General features: G+C 43.6%; 1 protein-coding gene across 1 annotated transcript; it reads right to left on the reverse strand.

The window, feature by feature from the left end:
- Window positions 1-3356: 3356 nt before the first annotated feature.
- On the reverse strand, window positions 3357-24888 carry LOC109875194 (protein ABHD8-like). Its single transcript, XM_020467426.2, has 6 exons — window positions 24518-24888; window positions 15794-15845; window positions 12777-13573; window positions 11966-12136; window positions 6205-6421; window positions 3357-5973 (listed from the first exon to the last, which is right to left on the reverse strand). Exons 3-6 carry the CDS (start codon window positions 13562-13564, stop codon window positions 5758-5760), a joined length of 1392 nt encoding a protein of 463 aa, XP_020323015.1. The 5' UTR covers window positions 13565-13573; window positions 15794-15845; window positions 24518-24888; the 3' UTR covers window positions 3357-5757.
- Between the last annotated feature and the right edge of the window lie 1536 nt (window positions 24889-26424).

Below are 26424 nucleotides of genomic sequence, written 5' to 3' on the forward strand. Positions count from 1 at the left end.
TAACTGTAAGGTTGCAAGATTGGATCCCCCCCGAGCTGACAAGGTGAAAATCTGTTGTTCTGCCCCTGAACAAGGCAGTTAACCCACCATTCCTAGGCCGTCATTGAAAATAAGAATGTGTTCTTACCTGACTTGCCTAGTTAAATAAAGGTATAAAAAATTAAAATCGGCAAAATCAGCACCCAAAAATACAGATTTCCGATTGTTATGAAAACTTGAAATCGGCCCTAATTATTCGGCCATTCCGATTAATCGGTCGACCTCTACTCTTAATAGTGTGTGTGTTGTCCTCTTACCTGTCAGGTAGTTAGTAACAGTGCCAACACTGAGGGAGGTCTATTAACCTGAGCCACGGTGCACCCGGCTACAGCCCGTAACATGAACAAGAAAAAGTGGTGAGGGAGGAGTGCCCTTCTCAAGTCGAACAGTAATCTGCACCGCTTGGTCAACAGTAGTAGGCTTGATCACCAACAACGATGAGACGGCCTATAGGGAGGAGGTGCGGGCACTCGGAGTGTGGTGTCAGGAAAACAACCTCTCACTCAATATCAACAAATCAAAGGAGATGATCGTGGACTTCAGTAAACAGCAGAGGGAACACCCCCTTATCCACATCGATGGGACAGCAGTGGAGAAGGTGGAAAGTTCCTCGGTGTACACATCACGGAAGAAGGCGCAACAGCGCCTCTTCAACCTCAGGAGGCTGAAGAAATGTGGCTTGTCACCTAAAACCCTCACAAACATTTACAGATGCACAATTGAGAGCATCCTGTCGGGCTGTATCACCGCCTGACATGGCATCTTCACCACCCACAACCGCAGGGCTCCACAGAGGGTGGTGCACAACGCATCACCGGGGGAAAACTACCTGACCTCCAGGACACCTACAGCACCCGATGTCACAGGAATGCCAAAAATATAATCAAGGACAACAACCACCCGAGCAACTGCTTGTTCAACCCGCTACCATCCAGAAGGCAAGGTCAGTACAAGTGCATCAAAGCCGGGACCGAGAGACAGAAGCTATTTTTCAATCTCAAGGCCATCAGACTGTTAAACAGCCATCACTAACACAGAGAGGCTACTGCCTACATACAGACTTGAAACCCTTGGCCACTCTAACAAATGGATCACTAGTCACTTTATTAATGTTTACATATCTTGCATTACTCATCCCATATGCATATACTGTATTTTATACCATCTATTGCATGTTGCCTGTGCCACTCGGTCATTGCTCATCCATACGTGCTTCTACACCTGCATTGCTTGCTGTTTGGGGTTTTAGGCTGGGTTTCTGTACAGCACTTTGAGATATCAGCTGATGTACGAAGGGCTATATAAATACATTTGATTTGATATATGTATATGTACATACTGTTATTCCATCCTTTTAGTAGTTTTTGTTGAATTGTTAGATTACTTGTTGATATTGCTGCAATGTCGGAACTAGAAGCACTAGAAGCACCTCGGATGGGGCCACAGTGTCTCCTGACCCCTCCTGTCTCAGCCTCCAGTATTTATGCTGCAGTAGTTTATGTGTCGGGGGGCTGGGGTCAGTTTGTTATATCTGGAGTACTTCTCCTGTCCTATTCGGTGTCCTGTGTGAATCTAAGTGTGCGTTCTCTAATTCTCTCCTTCTCTCTTTCTTTCTCTCTCTCGGAGGACCTGAGCCCTAGGACCATGCCCCAGGACTACCTGACATGATGACTCCTTGCTGTCCCCAGTCCACCTGGCCATGCTGCTGTTCCAGTTTCAACTGACCTGAGCCCTAGGACCATGCCCCAGGACTACCTGACATGATGACTCCTTGCTGTCCCCAGTCCACCTGGCCATGCTGCTGCTCCAGTTTCAACTTCCACCTGACTGTGCTGCTGCCCCAGTTTCAACTGTTCTGCCTTATTATTATTCGACCATGCTGGTCATTTATGAACATTTGAACATCTTGGCCATGTTCTGTTATAATCTCCACCCGGCACAGCCAGAAGAGGACTGGCCACCCCACATAGCCTGGTTCTTCTCTAGGTTTCTTCCTAGGTATTGGCCTTTCTAGGGAGTTTTTCCTAGCCACCGTGCTTCTACACCTGCATTGCTTGCTGTTTGGGGTTTTAGGCTGGGTTTCTGTACAGCACTTTGAGATATCAGCTGATGTACGAAGGGCTATATAAATAAATTTGATTTGATTTGACAAGCATTTCGCTACACTCGCAATAACATCTGCTAACCATGTGTATTAGACCAATACATTTTGATTTGTCAACAAGGCAGCATGGTGCATCGTTCAGAAACATACATCTCTTTTCCATGAAATATGTCTTAGAATTTTCTAATTCATTTTTCTTTGGGAAGGCAGATAAAGTGTTTATCAAAAGCAATCACTTTTGCATGTCAAAGCACAGAATCCTACTCACTACTCCGTGTGCTTAACCTACGTCACTTTTGTTTTGAGCGGACTTCGATGTCGGCCAGAGCGGGGCACTTGGCTGATGCCCGGGAGGCAGCCTGGTTCCAAATTGAGTGCAATCAACTTTCAGCCTTTGCAAAACACCTTCACGGGCGCCCAGGCGATATTAATCAACAACCTCACTGCCAAGTGGCTGGGATGTCCTCCACTGAGTCCACCGTCCTCTTCACCCCATACACCTCCACTGTTTCCAGATACATAGACAAGTTAGGCTGTTTGGAAAGAGAAACAGAGTACATTCCTCTTAGTCCTGAATAATTTACTTGCAGACAACAACAAAAAATCTAATTTTTTCAGTGGTTGTGTCACGGTTGCGTGGTGGTGTTTAGCAGCTGCAGATTTCCCCTCCCCCATTAATCAAGATCCACGACCCCGCTCTAGCTTGCGCTGGAATGCATGTCCCTGCTCCTGCACATGCTGGGCTTGGGCTCAAAGGCTGGGCTCAGCTGACCTCCAGTGCTAGCGGGCATGTAGTAATGCGATCCTGATACCGGAACTAGCAAGATGTCAGCCCCCAAGAATTGACGTAGGCGACCGTGAGTAGATTACGCTAAAAACAACGGTCGGGCCATCTTGAAGGCTCTCTCTAGTTCTTATTATAACTCAATGGTGTACCTGGGATGGCGTGCTTCCCGACTGGAAACCTGGCCACTTGGGGTATCTGGTCAATATAATGGATCATCAGTGGTTAACGTTTAAAAGCGGAAGTTGCGTCACGGGCTCTCTTTCCAAAACGGGATCATCCGGTTGTTAGTAGCCTAAACAGAGGTGGCTCCCCAGGCCTCAGAGCCAGAAATGTACACTCAAAAAGTCATGGTTACTTTTTTTTGTCTGTCACAACAAAATTGTCCTCGTTCATACAGTCATTCACAGAAGAACAAAAACAACCATATAATGCAAACATTTGTTTTAATTCATGCCAGGAAAGGCACATTCATACACTCAATTGAACAGTTCGATATATCGGAATTTTATATGCATATACATTCAGGCAGTGCATGAGTTCTGATGTCCATCAATAAATGTATCAATTACATTTAAACATTTTGAACCACAAATGATAGCACACTGGATAGGAACACTGACCGATTTGTATACATTTAGCGGAGGAAGCAAATGTGAGCGCCCTGCAGTCCATATTGCTGTTGGATCAATCTATACAGTGCAAAAACAGACATTGCATCAGAAGCACTTCAAGGTGGTGGACAGTCCACATGAATTCATTTTCTTTTCAACAGCTGGGTCGAACTAGTTTGTTCCTCAACCTATTTGTTTCCATTACTTATTAGTACATTATCTTAGTCTACAGTTCATAACTCCTCTTTTCTCTGTTGAAATTGCATTATCATCGTACATCTTTTCTCAGAATAATGCATATGCAATAAACAGTGTGCAGCAGTCGAAAAGACCGAACCGGAAAAATACATACTTCTTAATCGCAGATTAATCACACATTCTCATTATGAGACACGAAAACATTCACAAATGTGCACCTGATAATGTTATGTCCTTTAAGTTATTATCATGTTTGACCTTTGACATTGCAAGCAGTAAGCACATACAGATTGACTGGAGGGCAGTGAAGGAAAATGCTTTGCTACACTAGCTTGTAGACTGGAGAACAACATCATTCTAAATGATGTTACATCAAATTGGTAAAACGAGTTGAACTTGCAAGATTGGACGTTTAATAACTGGCATCACTATTATTAAATAATAGTTATGGAATACTCTTACATCATTTCGATGACTACTTTATCACTAAAGCTTTGGTCCAACTTCTTCTCTGTCCATAATGTCCCTTAGATTATACACTCAGAGGACACGGGAGGTTTTTGGATTTCTCGACTGTCAAAGTATGTTGTCAAGAAAATCCTTGAAATATCTTTAAAAAGCCCATTCATGAAACAACTTCAAATGGTCTAGGAAGGTTAGATAATGCATACGCAAGTGTAGACACATACAGTAAGCATAAGCTTCTAAATACATAACATTGGACAACACCGCAAAAATGTTCTTAAAGGCAAAATACTCCACTCCATGTTGTGCATAGATGAATCGTTAGGTTTCAAAAGCAAACCGATACCCTAAATTTAAAGCGTGAGTTAATGCACAGTGTACAGCAAAGTTGACCGATGCTGACTGTAACTGACAGATACGTAGTTTGCTCAAGGATATGTTTTAACAGCTTTCCTTTGGCCTGATGATATTTGATGAGGCTGTTGAAATTGTATGGTGAATTTGTTTAGGTGTGTGGTGTATGTCTTTATTATGCCTGCAACATACTTTATGTAATTACTTATTGCATGTTTATTTGCCATAACAATTTCCAATCCATTCACCACTACTTCCATCCAGTCAACACTTGAGTCTATAACCTGCTTAATCTGCGGGAGGCAGGGTAGCCTAGTGGTTAGAGCGTTGGACTAGTAACCGGAAGTTCAAACCCCCGAGCTGACAAGGTACAAATCTGTCATTCTGCCCCTGAACAGGCTGTTAACCCACTGTTCCTAGGCCGTCATTGAAAATAAGAATTTTTCTTAACTGACTTGCCTAGTTAAATAAAGGTAAAATCAAATAAAAAAAATAAAAATAGGGGATGATTACTGAGGATGACCTCATGCAAACTGGGCGATCTTATTCCCATAACACACCACAGTCACCCATTGGCTAGCATTATCTGGATAGTTTATCAGTTATCCTATTTAGTTTATGGTTCACTTGAAGAGAATTCATAATATGGACCCAGTCTTGTAAGATCTTTAACTTTAAACTGATGACAGAAGGACACCAATAAGCAGTGATATATTATTCACAAGAGAATGGACGATAGATAGTAAGGCAATCCACAGACCATTTAATAGTCATGCCCTCCTCACTTTGGTTGACAATGGCCCACTCACCAACCCAAGTTTGGTACTTCCGAGCATTACGAATGGATATTGTGTTTTAAAAACGTCCTCTGGACCCAAGGTCTATCTGATTACAAACACCACATTACAAACAGCACAGACAGCTGTCAAAGGGGAAACAGAAACACCCATCTCTGTCATTGTATTCGATTCCGCCTCTCTTCTTTCCATAATTTCCTGTCTTCTTTTGACAGTCCCAAGTCCCATTTCAAATGCCACTCTAAGCTTGGCGCACCAGTTGCCTCCCCTCCACTTCAACAACCAACTCTGGCCCGGTTAATAACAGCTCTCAGCCTGCGAGCAGCCCTAAGACCACATGCCACCTGTCAAAGACAGGCCTTCGGATTGGGTTTGCTCATGTAAAATGAAACTCCTTACTGGTTATTTGTCCATGGGCTTATTTGGTTTTGGTGTCTGGACGACAACGCCATTGACCGTAACAGTCTTGTCAGGATCAGTCTTAGCTGTGTCCTTTTTGGACATGTCGGGCTCCCATAGGAAAAACTCGTGCAGGAGGGTGTTGACTGTGTCAGGGCACTCCATCATCACCATGTGACTGCCCTCCTCAATGACTTTCAGGAACGCAAACAGAAGGATCTGAAATGAAAAGGATAATAGTTACAATCAAGATACAAAACAGTGGTACAGATTACGTTGACCATATTCAATCTAATATTAGATTAGATGAGAGGCTTGTGATATGATAGGAACTGTTCATAATTCATATCATAAAACATAAATTATATCAATTTATCTTTCATTCATGAGTAGTAGAGCTTCTGAACTAAATTCACATGGATTGGTATTCATTCATTGATGTCTCCTTACCTCTGCCATGCGTTGGTCCTCATCCATAGGCACAAACTTGTCGTACATGCCGTGCACCAACAGGATGGGCACAGTAAGCTCAGCATGGTACACCTCATCCCCCTCGGGCCAATACTGCCCACTCATCATGGCTCGCAGCACAAATGGATTCACGTTGAAGGCATTGCCCTGCTTCAGCAGCTGCTTCTCTTTGGCTCCCTGACGGGCAAACCCAGCCCTGAACATGTTGGAAAAAGAGGTCAGACTCATAGCCCAATGATATATGTATATATATTTAAAAAAAATTGTATACCCTTATTTTTCCAGGTAAGTTGACTGAGAACACATTCTCATTTATAGCAACAACCTGGGGAATCGTTACAGGGGAGAGGAGGAGGGGGGATGAATGAGCCAATTGGAAGCCATCAGTATTATCTGATATTCTAAATTCTGTGTAAATTCCCCTTACTTTGTGTATGCAGTAGTAGTTAAGCATTGACGGTGTACATCAGGGGTTCCCAATTACATTCAGCCGTGGGACGATTTTACCTTGAATGGTCAGGGAGCCAGAACATTGTTATAAATAACTTGTGCACTACAAAAAAGGTACCGCAAGAACCCCAAACAGATATATTATTTTACAAAAACAGAATCATTTCAAATCTTGATTACTTTGGGAACAGATTTCCTGAATTAAAATAACTTTGAGCTGATTTCCTGGAGCCTCATGTATAACATTTGCGTAAATATCTGCATGCGTAATTTCTGAAAAATAATGAGATTTTTCAACTTGGCGCACACTAGAGTTCGACTGATTATGATTTTTCAACGCAGATACCGATACTGATTATTGGAGGACCAAAAAAAGCAGATACCGATTAATCGGATGATTTTTTTGAAGATATGTATGTATGTGTATGTATTGTCATTATTACAAATATATATATATTTGTAATAATGACAATTACAACAATACTAAATGAACAATGACTACTTTTATTTTAACTTAATATAATACATAAATAAAATCAATTTAGTGTCAAATAAATAATGAAACATTTTCAATTTGGTTTAAATAATGCAAAAACACAGTGGTTCCTTTTAACATGAGTCTTCAATATTCCCAGGTAAGAAGTTTTAGGTTGTAGTTATTATAGGAATTATAGGACTATTAGTGGCGCCGGAGGCGATGGCCGCCGTTTCACGGTCTCCTAACCAATTGTGCTATTATGTGTTTTTTTCGCGATATTTGTAAATTATTTTGTACATAATGTTTCTGCAACTGTATCTTACGGAAGATAAGAGCTTCTGGATATCAGGACAGCGATCACTCACCTCGGATTAGACAAACATTTCTTCAACAACAACAACAGCAGCAAGCAGGACTCCGATATTCTCCAAACACCCCACAGGGCAGACTTCCCAATTATTCGCAAAAGGAAGCGACGCAGAGGGCGAAGATCCGGATGCCTCGTCCGAACCCGCAGAAGACTATTAGGAAAGCTGCGTTACCGTCAATATTACTCGCCAACGTGCAATCATTGGACAATAAACTAGACGAGGTAAGATCACGAATATCCTACCATCGGGACATCAAAAACTGTAATATCCTATGCTTCACAGAATCGTGGCTGAATGACGACATGGATATTCAGCTAGCGGGATACACGCTGCACCGGCAGGATAGAACAGCACACTCCGGTAAGACGAGGGGGGGGCGGTCAGTGCATATTTGTAAAAAAAAACAGCTGGTGCACGAAATCTAAGGAAGTCTCTAGATTTTGGTCGCCTGAAGTTGAGTATATTGTGATAAACTGCAGGCCACACTACTTGCCTAGAGAGTTCTCAGCTATACTTTTCGTGGCTGTTTATTTACCACCACAGACAGATGCTGGCACTAAGACCGCACTCAGTCAGCTGTATAAGGAAATAAGCAAACAGGAAACCACTCACCCAGAGGCGGTGCTCCTAGTGGCCAGAGACTTTAATGCAGGGAAACTTAAATCAGTTCTACCAAATCTCTATCAACATGTTAAATGTGCAACCAGAAGGAAAAAAATACTAGATCACCTGTACTCCACACACAGAGACGTGTACAAAGCTCTCCCTCGCCCTCCATTTGGTAAATCCGACCACAACTCTATCCTCCTGATTCCTGCTTACAAGCAAAAATTTAAGCAGGAAGCACCAGTGACTCGGTCTATAAAAAAAATGGTCAGATGAAGCAGATGCTAAACTACAGGACTGCTTTGCTATCACAGACTGGAACATGTTCCGGGATTCTTCCGATGACATTGAGAATTACACCACATCAGTCACCGGCTTTATCAATAAGTGCATTGAGGACGTCGTCCCCACAGCAACTGTACGTACATACCCCAACCAGAAGCCATGGATTACAGGCAACATTCGCACTGAGCTAAAGGGTAGAACTGCCGCTTTCAAGGTGCGGGACTCTAACCCGGAAGCTTACAAGAAATCCAGCTATGCCCTGCGACGAACCATCAAACAGGCAAAGCGTCAATACAGGGCTAAGATTGAATCATACTACACCTGCTCCGACGCTCGTCGGATGTGGCAGGGCTTGCAAACTATTACAGACTACAAAGGGAAGCACAGCCGCGAGCTGCCCAGTGATACGAGCCTACCAGACGAGCTAAATCACTCCTATGCTCGCTTCGAGGCAAGCAACACTGAGGCATGCATGAGAGTATCAGCTGTTCCGGATGACTGTGTGATCACGCTCTCCATAGCCAACGTGAGTAAGACGTGTGCTCCGGGCATGTGCTGACCAACTGGCAGGTGTCTTCACTGACATTTTCAACATGTCCCTGATTGAGTCTGTAATACCAACAAGTTTCAAGCAGACCACCATAGTCCCTGTGCCCAAGAACACAAAGGTAACCTGCCTAAATGACTACAGACCTGTAGCACTCACGTCCATAGCCATGAAGTGCTTGAAATGCTGGTAATGGCTCACATCAACACCATCCCAGAAACCCTACATCCACTCCAATTTGCATATCGTCCAAACAGATCCACAGATGATGCAATCTCTATTGCACTCCACACTGCCCTTTCCCACCTGGACAAAAGGAACACCTATGTGAAAATGCTGTTCATTGACTACACTTCAGCGTTCAACACCATAGTACCCTCAAAGCTCATCACCAAGCTAAGGATCCTGGACTTCCTGACCGGCCGCCCCCAGGTGGTGAGGGTAGGTAGCAACACATCTGCCACGCTGATCTTCAACACTGGAGCTCCCCAGGGTTGCGTGCTCAGTCCCCTCCTGTACTCCCTGTTCACCCACGACTACATGGCCATGCACGACTCCAAAACCATCATTACTTTTGCTGACGACACAACAGTGGTAGGCCTGATCACCGACAACGACGAGACAGCCTATAGGGAGGAGGTCAGAGACCTGGCCGGGTGGTGCCAGAATAACAACCTATCCCTCAACGTAACCAAGACTAAGGAGATGATTGTGGACTACAGGAAAAGGAGCACCGAGCACGTCCCCATTCTCATCGACGGGGCTGTAGTGGAGCAGGTTGAGAGCTTCAAATTCCTTGGTGTCCACATCAACAACGAAATAGATTGGTCCAAACACACCAAGACAGTCGTGAAGAGGGCACGACAAAGGCTATTCCCCCTCAGGAAACTAAAAAGATTTAGCATGGGTTCTGATATCCTCAAAAGGTTCTACAGCTGCAACATCGAGAGCATCCTGACCGGTTGCATCACTGCCTGGTACGTCAATTGCTCGGCTTCCGACCTCAAGACACTTCAGAGGGTAGTGCGTACGGCCCAGTACATCACTGGGGCAAAGCTGCCTGCCATCCAGGACCTCTACACCAGGCGGTGTCAGAGGAAGGCCCTAAAAATTGTCAAAGACCCCAGCCACCCCAGTCATAGACTGTTCTCTCTACTACCGCATGGCAAGCGGTAACAGAGTGCCAAGTCTAGGACAAAAAGGCTTCTCAACACTTTTTACCACTTTTTAAGACTCCTGAGCAGGTAACCAAATGGTCACCTGGACTATTTGCATTGTGTACCCCCCCCCCACCCCTCTTTTACGCTGCTACTCTCTGTTTATCTTATATGCATAGTCACTTCAACTATACATTCATGTACATACTACCTAAATTGGCCCAACCAACCAGTGCTCCCGCACATTGGCTAACCGGGCTATCTGCATTGTGTCCCACCACCCGCCAACCCCTCTTTTTACGCTTCTGCTACTCTCTGTTCATCATATATGCATAGTCACTTTAATGATACCTACATGTACATTTTATTTATTTTTTATTTCACCTTTATTTAACCAGGTAGGCTAGTTGAGAACAAGTTCTCATTTACAACTGCGACCTGGCCTGTAACGGCGTTCTTCGTTTGTTGAAAGAGAGTCGGACCGAAATGCAGCGTGGTGGTTACTCATGTCTTTAATGAATGAAAAGTGACGATACATGAAATAACTATACAAAATACGAAAACAACAAACGGAACGTGAAACTTATTACAGCCTATCTGGTGAACACTACACAGAGACAGGAACAATCACCCACGAAAGACAAAGCGAACTCAGGCTACCTAAATACGGTTCCCAATCAGAGGCAACGAGAAGCACCTGACTGCTGATTGAGAACCGCCTCAGGCAGCCAAGCCTACACTCGACACACCCCTAATCAACCACAATCCCAATGCCTACAAAAAAAAACTATACGACAACACAATAACCCATGTCACACCCTGGCCTGAACAAATAATTAAAGAAAACACAAAATACTAAGACCAAGGTGTGACATGGCCAAGATAAAGCATAGCAGTGTGAACAGACAACACAGAGTTACACATGGAGTAAACAATTAACAAGTCAATAACACAGTAGAAAAAAAAGAGAGTGTGTGCAAAAGGCATGAGGAGGTAGGCAAATAATTACAATTTTGCAGATTAACACTGGAGTGATAAATGATCAGATGGTCATGTACAGGTAGAGATACTGGTGTGCAAAAGAGCAGAAAAGTAAATAAATATATACAGTATGGGGATGAGGTAGGAAAATTGGGTGGGCTATTTACCGATAGACTATGTACAGCTTTGTTAGGAAGAAATGGTCTTCACACAGTTTGCAACGAGCCAGACGGCCCAAACTGCTGCATATACCCTGACTCTGCTTGCACTGAACGCAAGAGAAGTGACACAATTTCCCTAGTTAATATTGCCTGCTAACATGAATTTATTTTAACTACATATGCAGGTTTAAAAATATATACTTGTTTATTGATTTTAAGAAAGGCATTAATGTTTATGGTTAGGTACATTTGTGCAACAATTGTGCGTTTTTCGCGAATGCGCTTTTGTTAAATCATCATCCGTTTTGCAAAGTTGAAGTAGGCTCTGATTCGATGATAAATTAACAGGCACCGTATTGATTACATGCAACGCAGAACAAGCTAGTTAACCTAGTAATATCATCAACCATGTGAGTACATGTTCACGTCAACTTCTGTGTGAACTGGCGCACAAATGTTTTACAGTCTATTTTGGGGGGGTGACAAATAAAATCCGACTATTCGGAAACCGCAGTGTACAGTATACTTTCTGCATGAAGAGTTTCTTGGTTTTGTTTTGTCTACAGAGATAGATTGGTGTTCTCTTTGTTAAGTGATGTGTTGTTATTTTGTCTACAAAATGTTGTTTTGTCTAGCAACGGGTTGTTGTTTTGTCTGCACTGCAATATTGTTTTGTCTACAAAGAGATGGGATGATTTACTTACTTGAGAAAGCTCCAGGCCAGACAGGGGGAGAGGCAGTGCAGCACACAGGAAGGCAGCTGGAAGATGGAACAGAGGTTGGGCTCCAGAGCTGTGGGCCCCCCTCCATTGATCATCACCACCTTGTGAACCTGGTCTGGATACTCATGGGCCAGGAAGGTACAGAACGATACCCTGAAAGGGATATAATCAAACAAGTGAAAATAACATCTTGGGAACCTGCTCTCGGATTGGTCCATTCATCCTGACATCATCATAACCCTGCTCTCTGACTGGTCGCTTCATCATGACTTCATCATAACACAGTTCTCTGATTGGTACATCATGCCATCGTCATAACCCTGCTCTCTGATTGGTTCTTCTTCTTCAGACATAGTCAGGACCAGTTTATGGTGTGTTTCAGGGCATGTTCAAATTGTCACGTCTGCTCCTGCTCTTCCCACCCCCTGGCGCTTGAGGGCACCAGATTACCCTGCATCACGCACTCCTGCCATCCATCACCCACACCTGCCTTCCCTCGTCACTCGCATCAGCATTATTGGACTCACCTGGACTCCCTTATCTCCTGTTTATTTCCTCCCCTATATCTGTCAGTTCCCTTGCTGTGTTCTGTTTGCTGATGCTGTGCTTGTCTCGTGATATGTCTGTTATTTATTAAATGTTACTCCCCGTACCTGCTTCGTCTCTCCAGCGTCATTCCATGTGACACAAATACTGTAATTCCTTTACTATCATGATATTCCTTCTGTTAATTGACCTAAGACATAAGATGATACTTGACCATTTATTTTAACAGAGAAGCAAGCATACTGACCCATAGGAGTGCCCGACTAGGATGTTGCGTTTACGGGCGTATTTCTTGAAGATGGCGCGCATGTCCTCTGCCAGGGCATAGAAGGTGTAGGCCGCCGTGATGTGGGGCGCTTTGCTGACCCCATGGCCCGCCAGGTCAGGGGCGATGACCTCATACCCCAGCCGCGAGAAGAAGTCCAGCTGGCTGCCCCAGATGTCCAGCGAGCCGCCTACCCCATGTACGAAAAAGAGTGCCACATCCGAGTGTGTCCCCTTGCAGCTGGAGATCTCCCTCTCCGAGTCAATCATCAATATGCGCTTAGGCTTGCGATGCCGCCGGCGAGGAGGTGCCGCGGGTTTCTGATCCCCGACCGTGGGTAGAGGAGGCGTGGGTTTGGGTTCAGGGGAGGTGGGCACTTCCTTATAGTCAGCCAGTTCCACCTCCACAGTGCTATAGGGCTCTAGGTCACCATCCTGGCACTGGAGGATCTGCGAGTGCAGCACGTCACCAAGGTTCTCAATGACTAGCTGGCCGTTGCGGTAGACAGTGATCTTGCGCTTGCAGTGCACACTGCTGCTGCTGTTGCTTCCACTGCCCTTCTCCTGCTCTGGCTCCTTTACCTGGTCCTCCTCTGTTACCACCGATGACTGCCGCTCAGGGATGATGTGGCGAACCCTTAGGACTCTCCCGGGCTTCACCTCCACAAACTCAAAGGTGTCAGCTGGCTCAGAGGACTCGACGGGCATCACCAGGCTGGCAGCCTTCCCAGTCAGACAGCACAGGATCCCGTCGGTAATGCTGGTCAGCATGGTGCCTGCCTGCAGAGACACATACCCATGAGGAATGTCAATGAGCAATCTTAACAAAACCAACACGGCGTGATTGATTATGCTTGAAAAAAGAACAAAATGTTATGCTATGTACTGTGGTAAGAACATGAGGTAAGTGTTTTGTATGCATAATATTGTGAATAACATTAGTTATTTCATATTAAAATACAACACAGTCCCCATTTTGGTTGGAGACAAAGTCTTAGGTTGGAACAAACATAATACACTGCTCAAAAAAATAAAGGGAACACTTAAACAACACAATGTAACTCCAAGTCAATCACACTTCTGTGAAATCAAACTGTCCACTTAGGAAGCAGCACTGATTGACAATAAATTTCACATGCTGTTGTGCAAATGGAATAGACAACAGGTGGAAATTATAGGCAATTAGCAAGACACCCCCAATAAAGGAGTGGTTCTGCAGGTGGTGACCACAGACCACTTCTCAGTTCCTATGCTTCCTGGCTGATGTTTTGGTCACTTTTGAATGCTGGCGGTGCTTTCACTCTAGTGGTAGAATGAGACGGAGTCTACAACCCACACAAGTGGCTCAGGTAGTGCAGCTCATCCAGGATGGCACATCAATGCGAGCTGTGGCAAGAAGGTTTGCTGTGTCTGTCAGTGTAGTGTCCAGAGCATGGAGGCTCTACCAGGAGACAGGCAAGTACATCAGGAGACGTGGAGGAGGCCGTAGGAGGGCAACAACCCAGCAGCAGGACCGCTACCTCCGTCTTTGTGCAAGGAGGAGCAGGAGAAGCACTGCCAGAGCCCTGCAAAATTACCTCCAGCAGGCCACAAATGTGCATGTGTCTGCTAAAACGGTCAGAAACAGACTCCATGAGGGTGGTATGAGGGCCCGATGTCCACAGGTGGGGGTTGTGCTTACAGCCCAACACCGTGCAGGACGTTTGGCATTTGCCAGAGAACACCAAGATTGGCAAATTCGCCAATGGCGCCCTGTGCTCTTCACAGATGAAAGCAGGTTCACACTGAGCACGTGACAGACGTGACAGAGTCTGGAGACGCCGTGGAGAACGTTCTGCTGCCTGCAACATCCTCCAGCATGACCGGTTTGGCGGTGGGTCAGTCATGGTGTGGGGTGGCATTTCTTTGGGGGGCCGCACAGCCCTCCATGTGCTCGCCAGAGGTAGCCTGACTGCCATTAGGTACCGAGATGAGATCCTCAGACCCCTTGTGAGACCATATGCTGGTGCGGTTGGCCCTGGGTTCCTCCTAATGCAAGACAATGCTAGACCTCATGTGACTGGAGTGTGTCAGCAGTTCCTGCAAGAGGAAGGCATTGATGCTATGGACTGGCCCGCCCTTTCCCCAGACCTGAATCCAATTGAGCACATCTGGGACATCATGTCTCACTCCATCCACCAATGCCACGTTGCATCACAGACTGTCCAGGAGTTGGCGGATGCTTTAGTCCAGGTCTGGGAGGAGATCCCTCAGGAGACCATCCGCCACCTCATCAGGAGCATGCCCAGGTGTTGTAGGGAGGTCATACAGGCACGTGGAGGCCACACACACTACTGAGCCTAATTTTGACTTGTTTTAAGGACATTACATCAAAGTTGGATCAGCCTGTAGTGTGGTTTTCCACTTTAATTTTGAGTGTCACTCCAAATCCAGACCTCCATGGGTTGATAAATTTGATTTCCATTGATAATTTTTGTGTGATTTTGTTGTCAGCACATTCAACTATGTAAAGAAAAAAGTATTTAATAAGAATATTTAATTCATTCAGATCTAGGATGTGTTATTTTAGTGTTCCCTTTATTTTTTGAGCAGTGTATAAGAACAAAACAGTAAAAAGTGCCCCAGAAGGGGTGCTGTGAGTTTCCATTATTGTTCTGACCGTACACATGTTCTCCCCATACATCACAACACATAATAGGAACGACCTGGTAGGCTTAACAGACAACAAAGATCAACAGACATCTTTCAACTAAAAGATCCCAATGGCTCTCACCACAACAATTCACCACACGAAAAAAATAACAGTTGTTTGAACCTGATATATGCTCCATGATAAACACGCTAGGGTTTCTCAATAATTAAGCTTTCAATTAAAATACTCACCAGCATAAATGACCAGTTTAACATTGGGTTCAAAGTCAGTCCATAGACAACAGTAACACAATACCTGCGTTGAAATTAGTTTCAGTGTGAAGAAGCAGAAACAATTGACATACTGACCTAGTCAAAAAACGAAGAATGGTCACGGCTCTTCCAAAATGGCCCCTGGTCCCTAGAGTATAAATAGAATGTCAGAAATGGCACAGCGGGGTTCATGCCAACTGCTCACTCTTTGTATTACATGTGCCAATGGAGTTTGGTTATTAGTACACCAGCACACGATGGTGTTTCCTAGGATGGTAATGTCCAGTCATGGCTCAAGAGGTTTTTGGCAGTCTGGTAAATTGAGAATTTCATGTCACACGGTTTAAATATAGACACACAGATTATCAAGGGGAAGCAGAGCAGAAGTGTCATATCTATAGTATGTTTTGGAACTTAGATAAAGGCTTCATGGTTTCCTATGTTACTGTGTCTCCACTAACTAAACAGAATATAAACTGCTGCTCAATTATTATTATTATTCAATCTTATGTAAAGTTGGAGTATATGATCTATCTATGCTCACAGATTATGATCCCTACAATGCTAGACATCTGATTGAATTGCATTTCTAGTCAACAAGGTTCACCGATATTATTAGATCATGCTCATCGCTACAGTCGGCGAGGCCTGGGGAAAAGTGCGGCAGCCATTTTCAATCCTCAGAAAAGTGTTGGCTACAGAGAAGGGAGGCTTTTCTAATGATGAGTTTGTGGAAACCCTTCATATAAAAGCTGACCTGACACACTGGCTTTAATCAACACATATATTTCTCTCCTGGTATTCACTCCAAGAAACACCATTGACTTATATACATGTCAAGCCACACACACAAACACACTAATAATGGCAGAGCTCTGATTAATGTCCATCCCTCTCTCACTCACCCACCTCCAATCACCTTCAACCCCGGATTCATATTCTAGATTCATACATTATTTATTCACAGTGAGGGGAGATGTCTAAATTCAATCAAATACCATTTTATTTTATACCACATACGCATGGTTAGCAGATGTTATTGCGAGTGCAGTGAAATGCTTATGCTTCTAGATCCAACAGTGCAGCAGTATCTAAACAGGTAATATCTAACAATTCCACAACAAAACCTAATACACACAATCTAGTAAAGGAATGGGATGAGAACATAAGTATAAAGTATAAAATAGTATAAAATATATGGATGAGCAGTGACAGAGCAGCTAAGATGCAATAGATAGTATAGAATAGATAGTGAAGGATACAGTATACAATATATACACATGAGATGAGTAATGCAAGATATGTAAACATTATTAAAGTGGCATTATTAAAGTGACTAGTGTTCCATTTAGTAAAGTGGCCAATGATATCAAGTCTGTAGGTAGGCAGCCGCCTCTCTGTGCTGTGGCACTCAACAGTGGTGGCTGTTTAACAATATGATGGCCTTGAGATAGAGAGATTGAAAACCAGCTTCTGTCACAGCTTTGATGCACTTGTACTGACCTTGCCTTCTGGATGGAAGTGGGGTGAACAGGTAGTGGCTTGGGTGGTTATTGTCCATGATTATCTTATATGCCTTCCTGTGACATCGTGTGTTGTAGGTGTCCTGGAGGTAGTTTGCCACCGATGATGCGTTGTGCCTTCTGGAAAGCCCTGCGGTTGTGGGCGGTGCAGTTGTCGTACCAGGCGGTGATACAGCCCGACAGGATGCTCTCATTTGTGCATCTGTAAAAGCTTGTGAGGGTTTTTGGTGACAAGCCAAATTTATTCAGCCTACTGAGGTTGAAGAGGCGCTGTTGTGCCTTCTTCACCACACTGTCTGTGTGGGTGTACCATTTCAGTTTATCGGTGATATGTACACCCTGGAACTTAACTTTCCACCTTCTCCACTGCTGTCCCATCGATGTGGATGGGGGGGGTGCTCATCTGCTGTTTCCTGAAGTCCAAGATCATCTCTTTTGTTTTGCTGACATTGAGTGAGAGGGTGTTTTCCTGACATCACCCTCTGAGGGCCCTCACCTCCTCCCTGTAGGCTGTCTCGTCGTTGTTGGTAATCAAGCTTACCACTGTAGTGTCGTCTGCAAACTTGATGATTGAGTTGGAGGTGTGCATGGCCATGCAGTCATGGGTGAACAGGGAGTACAGGAGAGGGCTGAGAAGGCACCCTTGTGGGGCCCCAGTGATGAGGATCAGCGGAGTGGAGATGTTGTTTCCTACCTTCACCACCTGGGGGTGGCCCGTCAGAAAGTCCAGGACCCAGTTGCACAGGGCACGGTCGAGTCCCAGGGTCTCAAGCTTAATGATGAGTTTGGAGGGTACCTTGGTGTTGAATGCTGAGCTGTAGTCAATGAACAGCATCTTACATAGGTATTCCTCTTGTCCAGATAAGATAGGGCAGTGTACAGTGTGATGGCAATTGCATTGTCTGTGGACCTATTGGGGCGGTAAGCAAATTGGAGTGGGTCTAGGGTGAAAAGTAGGGTGGAGGTGATATGATCCTTGACTAGTCTCTCAAAGCACTTCATGATGACAGAAGTGAGTGCTACAGGGCGATAGTCATTTAGTTGGGAACAGGGAATTTCTTGGGAACAGGAACAATGGTGGCCGTCTTGAAGCATGTGGGGACAGCAGACTGGGATAGGGATTGATTTCATATGTCCATAAACATACCAGGCAGCTGGTCAGCGCATGCTCTGAGGAGGCAGCTAGGGATGCCGTCTGGGTCGGCAGTCATGTGAGGGGTAACATGTTTAAATGTTTTACTCACGCCGGCCACAGAGAAGGAGAGCCCACAGTCTTTGGTAGCGGGCCATGTCGGTGGCACTGTATTGTTCTCAAAGCGTGCAAAGAAGTTCTTTAATTTGTCTGGGAGCAAGACGTCGATGTCCGCGACGGGGCTGGTTTTCTTTTTGTAATCCGTGATTGTCTGTAGACCCTGCCACATACGTCTCATATTTGAGCTGTTGAATTGCAACTCCACTTTGTCTCTATACTGACACTTTGCTTGTTTGATTGCCTTACGGAGGGAAAACTACACTGTATTTGTCCATGTTTCCAGTCGCCTTGCCATGGTTAAATGCGGTGGTGCGTGCTTTCAGTTTTGCGCAAATGCTGCCATCAATCCACGGTTTCTGGTTAAGGAAGGTTTTAATAGTCACAGTGAGTACAACATCTCCTATACACTTCCTTATAAACTCACTCACCGAGTCAGCATATACGTCAATGTTATTGTCTGAGGCTACCCGGAACTTTTCCCAGTCCACGTGATCGAAGCAATCTTGAAGAGTGGAATACAATTGGTCAGACCAGAGTTGGATAGACCTAACCACGGCGCTTCCTGTTTTAGTTTCTGCCTATAGGAGGGGAGCAACAAGATGGAGTCATGGTCAGATTTGCCAAAAGGAGAGTGGGGGAGGGCCCTGTATGCATTGCAGAAGTTAGAGTAGCAGTGGTAGAGTGTGTTACTCGCACGTATACTGCAATCGATATGCTGATTGAATTTAGCTAGCCTTGTTCTCAGATTAGCTTGGTTCAAATTCCCAGCTACAATAAATGCAGCCTCAGGATATATGGTTTCCAGTTTGCATAAAGTCCAGTGAAGTTCCTTGATGGTCGTCTTGGTAACCACTTGCGGGGGGGATATACACGAATGTGACGAGGAGAATTCTCTTGGGAGATAATATGGTCGGCATTTGATTGTGAGAAATTCTAGTTCAGGTGAACAAAATGACTTCTTGTATGTTGTTACAATTACACCATGAGTCGTTAATCATGAAACATACACCCCACCCTTCTTCTTACCAGAGAGATGTTAGTTTCTGTCGGCGTGATGCACTGAAAATCCTGTTGGCTGTATGGACTCCGACAGCGTGTCCCCAGCTAGCCATGTCTCTGCGAAACAGAGTAATTTACAATCCTGGATATTTCTTTGGAAAGCAACTCTTGCCTTAATTTCAGGACTGGACAGTAGCGAGAAATATACTCGGGTGGTGTTGGGTGGTGTGAGCGCATCCGAAGCCTCACTAGAAGACCGCTCCAGCAATCTCTCCTCCGACAGCATTGTTTTGGGTTGGCCTCTGGAATCAGTTCAAATGCACTGGGAGGTGCAGACAAAAGACCCACTTTGGGAAAGTCGTATTCCTGGTCGTAGTGCCGGTTGTGCTGGTAAGTTGACGTCTCTCTGATATCCAATAAGTCTTCCCGGCTGTATGGAATAACACTTAAGGTTTTCTGGGCTAACAATGTAAGAAATAATACATTCAAAAACTAAATACTGCACAGTGTCCTAAGGACTTGAAGTGAAGCTGCCATCTCTATCAGCGCCATCTTGCAATTATTAATATTCGCTTTTTCTTTTGAAATAGAAAAAAATTCTATATACAATTAAAGTCGGAAGTTTCATACACTTAGGCTGGAGTCATTAAAACAAATTTTTCAACCACTCCACAAATTTCTTGTTAACAAACTATAGTTTTGGCAAGTCGGTTAGGACATCTACTTTGTGCATGACACAAGTCATTTTTCCAACAACTGTTTACAGACAGATAATATCACTTATCATTCACTGTATCACAATTCCAGTGGGTCAGAAATTTACATACACTAAATTGGCTGTACCTTTAAAAACAGCTTGGAAAGGTACCATGTTCATCTGTACAAACGATAGTACGCAAGTATAAACACCATGAGACCACGCAGCCATCATACCGCTCAGGAAGGAGACGCATTCTGAACGTACGTTTGTGTGAAAAGTGCAAATCAATCCTAGAACAACAGCAAAGGACCTTGTGAAGATGCTGGATGAAACAGGTACAAAAGTATCTACAGTATATCCACAGTAAAACAAGTCCTATATCGAGATTACCTGAAAGGCCGCTCAGCAAGGAAGAAACCACTGCTCCAAAAACGCCATAAAAAAGCCAGACTACAGTTTGCAACTACATGGGGACAAAAATCATACTTTTTGGATAAATGTCCTCTGGTCTGACGAAACAAAAATAGAACTGTTTGGCCAAAATGACCATTGTTATGTTTGTAGGAAAAAGAGGGAGGCTTGCAAGCCGAAGAAGACCATCCCAACTGCAAAGCACGGGGTGGCAGCATCATGTTGTGGGGGTGCTTTGCTGCAGGAGGGACTGGTGCACTTCCCAAAATATATGGCATCATGAGGTAGGAAAATTATGTGGATATATTGAAGCAACATCTCAAGACATCAGTCAGGAAGTTAAAGCTTGGTCGCAAATGGGTCTTCCAAATGGACAATGACCCCAAGCATACTTCCAAAGATGTGGCAAAATGGCTTAAAGACAACAAAGTCAAGGAACAGAGTGGCCATCACAAAGCCATGACCTCAATCCTATAGAAAATGTGTGGGCAGAACTGAAAAAGTGTGTGCAAGCAAGGAGGCATACAAACCTGACTCAGTTACACCAGCTCTGTCAGGAGGAATGGGCCAAAATTCACCCAAATTATTGTGGGAAGATTGTGGAAGGCTACCCGAAATGTTTTACCCAAGTTAAACAATTTATAAGCAATGCTACCAAATACTAATTGAGTGTATGTAAACTTCTGACCAACTGGGAATGTGATGAAATAAATAAAATATGAAATAAATCGTTCTCTCTGCTATTATTCTGACATTTCACATTCTTAAAATAAAGTGGTGATCCTAACTGACCTAAAACAGGGAATTTTTACTAGGATTAAATGTCAGGAATTGTGAAAAACTTAGTTTAAATGTATTTGAGTAAGGTACACTTCCGACTTTAATTGTATGCTTACTCTGAGAATGTGATCCGGAGCCTCCTCACGAATAGTGTGACGCAATTGTGGAGCCTCTGGAGGCTTGCGGAGGCATAATCGAGCTCCGTACCGCATTGCCGTGAGCATCCCATAATGTTTTAATAATGTGGAGGGCTCCGTATAGCTCCACATTGACATGACTGTTTGACGGTAGGTGGGGGAGAGAGGTCCTGTATAAACATAAATTCACTTCCTTGAATACTTCTTTCACAACAACTCTGCTACGTGAAGAGCAAAAAGTAGGTTTGCTCTGACTTCTGCATCGCACTAAATGCAGTACGGCTAGTGCAGACATCAGATTGGCCATGCAGAGCCTTTAAGTCTCATTGATCTCTACACATCTACACTACCAGTCACTGGGTACTCATTAAAAGAAAATTTTACATTTTTATATTTTCTACATTGTAGAAAAATAGTGAAGACATCAAAACTATGAAATAACACATGGAATCATGTAGTAACTAAAAAAGCATTAAACAAATCAAAATATATTTTATATTCTTCAAAGTAGCAAACCTTAGCCTTGATGACAGCTTTGCACACTCTTGGCATTCTCTCAACCAGCTTCACCTGGAATGCTTTTCCAACAGTCTTGAAGGAGTTCCCACATATGCTGAGCACTTGTTGGTTGCTTTTCCTTCACTTCGTCCAACTCATCCCAAACCATCTCAATTGGGTTGAGGTCAGGTGATTGTGGAGGGCAGGTCATCTGATGCAGCACCCAATTACTCTCTCTCCTTCTTGGTCAAATAGCCCTTACACAGCCTGGAGGTGTGTTGGGTCATTGTCCTGTTGAAAAACAAATGATAGTCCCACTAAACGCAAACCAGATGGGATGGCGTGTTGCTGCAGAATGCTGTGATAGCCATGCTGATTACTTGTGCCTTGAATTCTAAATAAATCAGACAGGGTCACCAGCAAAGCACCCCACACCATCACACCACCTCCTTCATGCTTCATGGTGGGAACCACACATGCGGAGATAATCCGTTCACCTACTCTGCGTCTCACAAAGACACGGTAGTTTGGAACCAGAAATCTAAAATTTTGACTTATCAGACCAAAGGACATATTTGCACTGGTCTAATGTCCACTGCTCGTGTTTCTTGGCTCAATCAAGCCTCTTCTTATTATTGGTGTAGTGGTTTCTTTGCAGCAATTCGGCCATGAAAGCCTGATTCACGCAGTCTCCTCTGAACAGTTGATGTTGAGATGCGTCTGTTACTTGAACTCTGTGAAGCATTTATTTGGGCTGCAATTTCTGGTAACTAGGGTACATGGCTGGTAACTCTCATGAACTTATCCTCTGCAGCAGAGGTAACTCTGGGTCTTCCTTTCCTGTGGCGATCCTCATGAGAAACAGTTTCATCATAGCGCATTTGCTATTTGGCAAAAGGCCACAGAGCCCTGTGTCTTGTGCACTTTGTTCAGAAAATCGACAACATTGTTCCAGAAAATGCTTGTACACAATCGAGAAAAACTATGAAAATTAGGTGCACAGGCAAGTGAGCAAAGGAAAGTTAACGAAGTTCATTTTAACACACATATGGGAAATCGGAAAGCAGGTCATGGTAATGGGGAGAGAGGAGGGGGCATTGATCCTGGTAAATGATGCCTCTGCATGAGGTGCAGTTTACTGCTCACTGTTTCTATGCATCCACACACACAGGGGAGCTCATTAACGTATTGAAATGGCACACAGGGATCAATGTCTGGCTGAGAGGGGTAGAACAAGGAGAGAAGGAAAAAGGGAGGGAGGGAGGGGAGAGAGAGAGAGAATTTACTGAGAATGTTGTGAAGGTCGGTGCATCCTGTACTATCCTGTTTCATGAACCAAGTGAATTTTGAGATGTCCCTTCCTTGGTGGATCAAAATGGTGGGCCTCTATGAGCAGTGAGGACGTCATTAATCATACGATCAAATGCTACCATCACAATATTCATTAGACACAGCTGGCCTCTAAATCATTGCAATACGTTTAGGGGTCAGGATACTGGATATATGTGTGTAAGCACTATGAAAGCCCAGACATGACCTACAGGCATATATGTCTATACACAGATACTGTATCTATCTCATGTAATAACCAATATCATATTGAGGTTATCATCATCCAATCATATAAGGTTTGATATAAGCCTGAACAGAAAGTATGTTGGAGGTGGACTTCCCTCCAGGGGATGAGGTGGCCCCTCTTGCAATGAACCAGCGCATGACTGCTAAACTGAGAGGAGACTTGCACTACCCTCCAAGATCACTACATTACTCCACAACCAGAGATTAAAATGCAAAAGGCCATCCGACTCAACGTTCCTTGCCATATAAATTCCACTGTCATATTAAGGTTGAATATGAAAATGAGAATTGAATATGATTGAGTTTTCCAGTGGACTGCCCTAAATGCTCTCAACCATGTTATTCAGCCATTTTACTATTTGATCTGCAATGCAGAATTAGGTTGATTATCCAAGCGTCATGTTTAACAAACATTTGGTACACTATGTGCTCTACTTTTCCACCCACACAGTACATCAATACATTCTGATACATATATGTACAGTATTCAAAATACAAATGTGTAATTCATAACTAGTTGAATTATGTTGGTACTAGGGCATAACACTACCTGTAGACATCAGAAATGACATAATGTACCATTCAGAGCAGACAAATTAAGTCTTAGCCAAATGAGCATGTATACAATATTTTTTCAAAACTGTTATGAAAGATTTAACCATTTGCAAGCTGGACTGGATACTACTTGCCTATGGGACGTGATATATATATATATGCCAACAACATAAATCAATATTGAGTGGGTGTGTTGCGCAATGTATGTCACAATGCCAACGCATTATGATTATGATTATTATTATTATGACGTCTATTTATCTGAATTCCCATTATGAAATCTCAAATATTCTGTTTTAGGTATGGTATCAACATAAAACCCCATACCCAGTAATTGCCATACAACGTTTGCTGATGCATATGCCTATTTTCTAACCAAATCCTTACCTTACTGATGATTAAGGATGAGAAATAGGATGCTCCTCTCCCATAATACGCTAGTCAATAGGTTGATAATAATTAACTGCAGTTGAAAATCTGTTGCATTGGTATAATTCAAACGCAATCTGCAATATGATAATTGGGCATCTGCAGATGGTTTACATCTTACTAATCAACAAATATAATAAGGCTTTAAATCGAATTAAAGCACACTAGGTAGGTGTGCCCATTTAAATTTGAAAATGCCCATGCTGATGATAGATTAATGCTCTTTTGATCAACATCGTTCGGCGTTGCGCACACGGGCGAGATTCTACCAACCCTTTTGGTCTTGTTGTATTCTGGTTGTACTCAGCATCTTCGGAATTTTCCTGTCAACTTCCTTCTACATTTGAATGACCAGAAAGATAGCGAATAGGCTACAAACCTTAGTCCTACGAAAGCCAATAGGATTTCTTGTATTCCAGTTGCTAAACCCGAGTGGGTAAGGTCACAGATTCCCATACCGTGTGTGTGTTACCAAGCAATTTAACTGTACCAAATAGGCTAGAATACAAATGCAAAACTTTGAATGTAGCCTTATATGCATCAATACTTTTTTATTGATATCTGAAAGAAAAAAGTAATGGATGATAATATTCTTGGTTTGTAACGCCAAAATCAGTTTTTTGTTTATGTGTTGCCATGGTGTTTCTTTCAGTTTTTTGTTTATGTGTTGCCATGGTGTTTCTTTCAGTCCAGACTTAGGGGGTGGAGAGTTTTCTTTAACCTTCAACCTAGATGACCTTGACAAGTGATTCACTTCCATAAGCAGCATCGACACCAAAACATCTGGGGTTCCCTCCATCTCCCCTAGAGAGCTGCTTGTAAGCTCTGTGGCCCCTCAGGATGGAATGCTTCTGGTATAGGCCCCACTGCAGCAGCCTATGGTGATGTGCTGACCACTGGTGGAAACATGCACTCCTTCGAAGTAGCCTTGTAGCAGGGGAGACCAAGGAAACTTTGAGCACCTTAATCGTGAATGTTTTGGCATTCAGATCCAAAAAGCAATTTTCGGAATGCTTCTAACAATGGGCAAATATGGAAGGTTTTGTTCAAATCAAAAGGGGTGCGGTCAAAAAGTGATTGAATTCAAATAGTTTACCCTAGTGGTGTAATATGAGAAAAATCCACTGTGCACATACAATAAATTAAACTGACAAGTAGGCTACAATACTAGAAATGCAGGATTTAAAGTATGAAATTGCATTATTCTTAGTCTGTTCTAATGTTACGAAAGATTTCAGAGTCATTAGAAAAGCATCTGCCTGTCAAACTGTTACTGGAGGCCATGAAACACCCTGACGTTTCAGACCTAAATTATTCTGAGACATGACTCAAAGACAAAGGCATAACATTTTATTTAAATTAGCATAAACTAGGCTCACACATGTGTAATAGGCTACAGTAGTCTGGCGTAGCCATATTCGTTGTTTTCATGTACCCGAAGTGCTCGATGAGGCTAATAGTAGCCCTAATAAAATAATCTTAGAATCTCTGTCATAGGCTATGGAAAATATTTTAATATATGGTAATACATAAATGCATTAACATACAGTCAAAGGTTTGGACACATCTTCTCATTCAAGGGTTTTTATTTGTACTATTCTACAGTAGCCACCCTTTGCCTTGATGACAGCTTTACACACTCTTGGCATTCTCTCAACCAGCTTCATGAGGTAGTCACTGTAACGTAGACGCTGGGAGTCGGGAAGCAAGTGCAGGTGGTGAATTTAATAATAAACAGAACAAAACAAGAAACACGAGTAGCGGACAGACATGACAGTCAAGACTGCCTGGGGAATGGAGGTAAGGTAGTGGCATATTGGGGAGGTAATCAGTGAAGTGATGGAGTCCAGGTGTGCCTAATGGTG

The sequence above is a fragment of the Oncorhynchus kisutch genome, linkage group LG30 (genome assembly GCF_002021735.2).
Source record: "Oncorhynchus kisutch isolate 150728-3 linkage group LG30, Okis_V2, whole genome shotgun sequence".
NCBI lineage: Eukaryota > Metazoa > Chordata > Actinopteri > Salmoniformes > Salmonidae > Oncorhynchus > Oncorhynchus kisutch.

What these genes read in the sequence shown, in the direction of transcription:
- LOC109875194 (XM_020467426.2), bottom strand. Translation starts at nt 13,564, where the DNA reads ATGCTGACCAGCATTACCGACGGGATCCTGTGCTGTCTGACTGGGAAG. An exon ending in CTAGTCGGGCACTCCTATGG is followed by an intron (nt 12,137 to 12,776) that starts GTCAGTATGCTT and finishes TATCCCTTTCAG; the next exon opens with GGTATCGTTCTGTACCTTCC. An exon ending in AGGACCAACGCATGGCAGAG is followed by an intron (nt 5,974 to 6,204) that starts GTAAGGAGACAT and finishes TTTTCATTTCAG; the next exon opens with ATCCTTCTGTTTGCGTTCCT.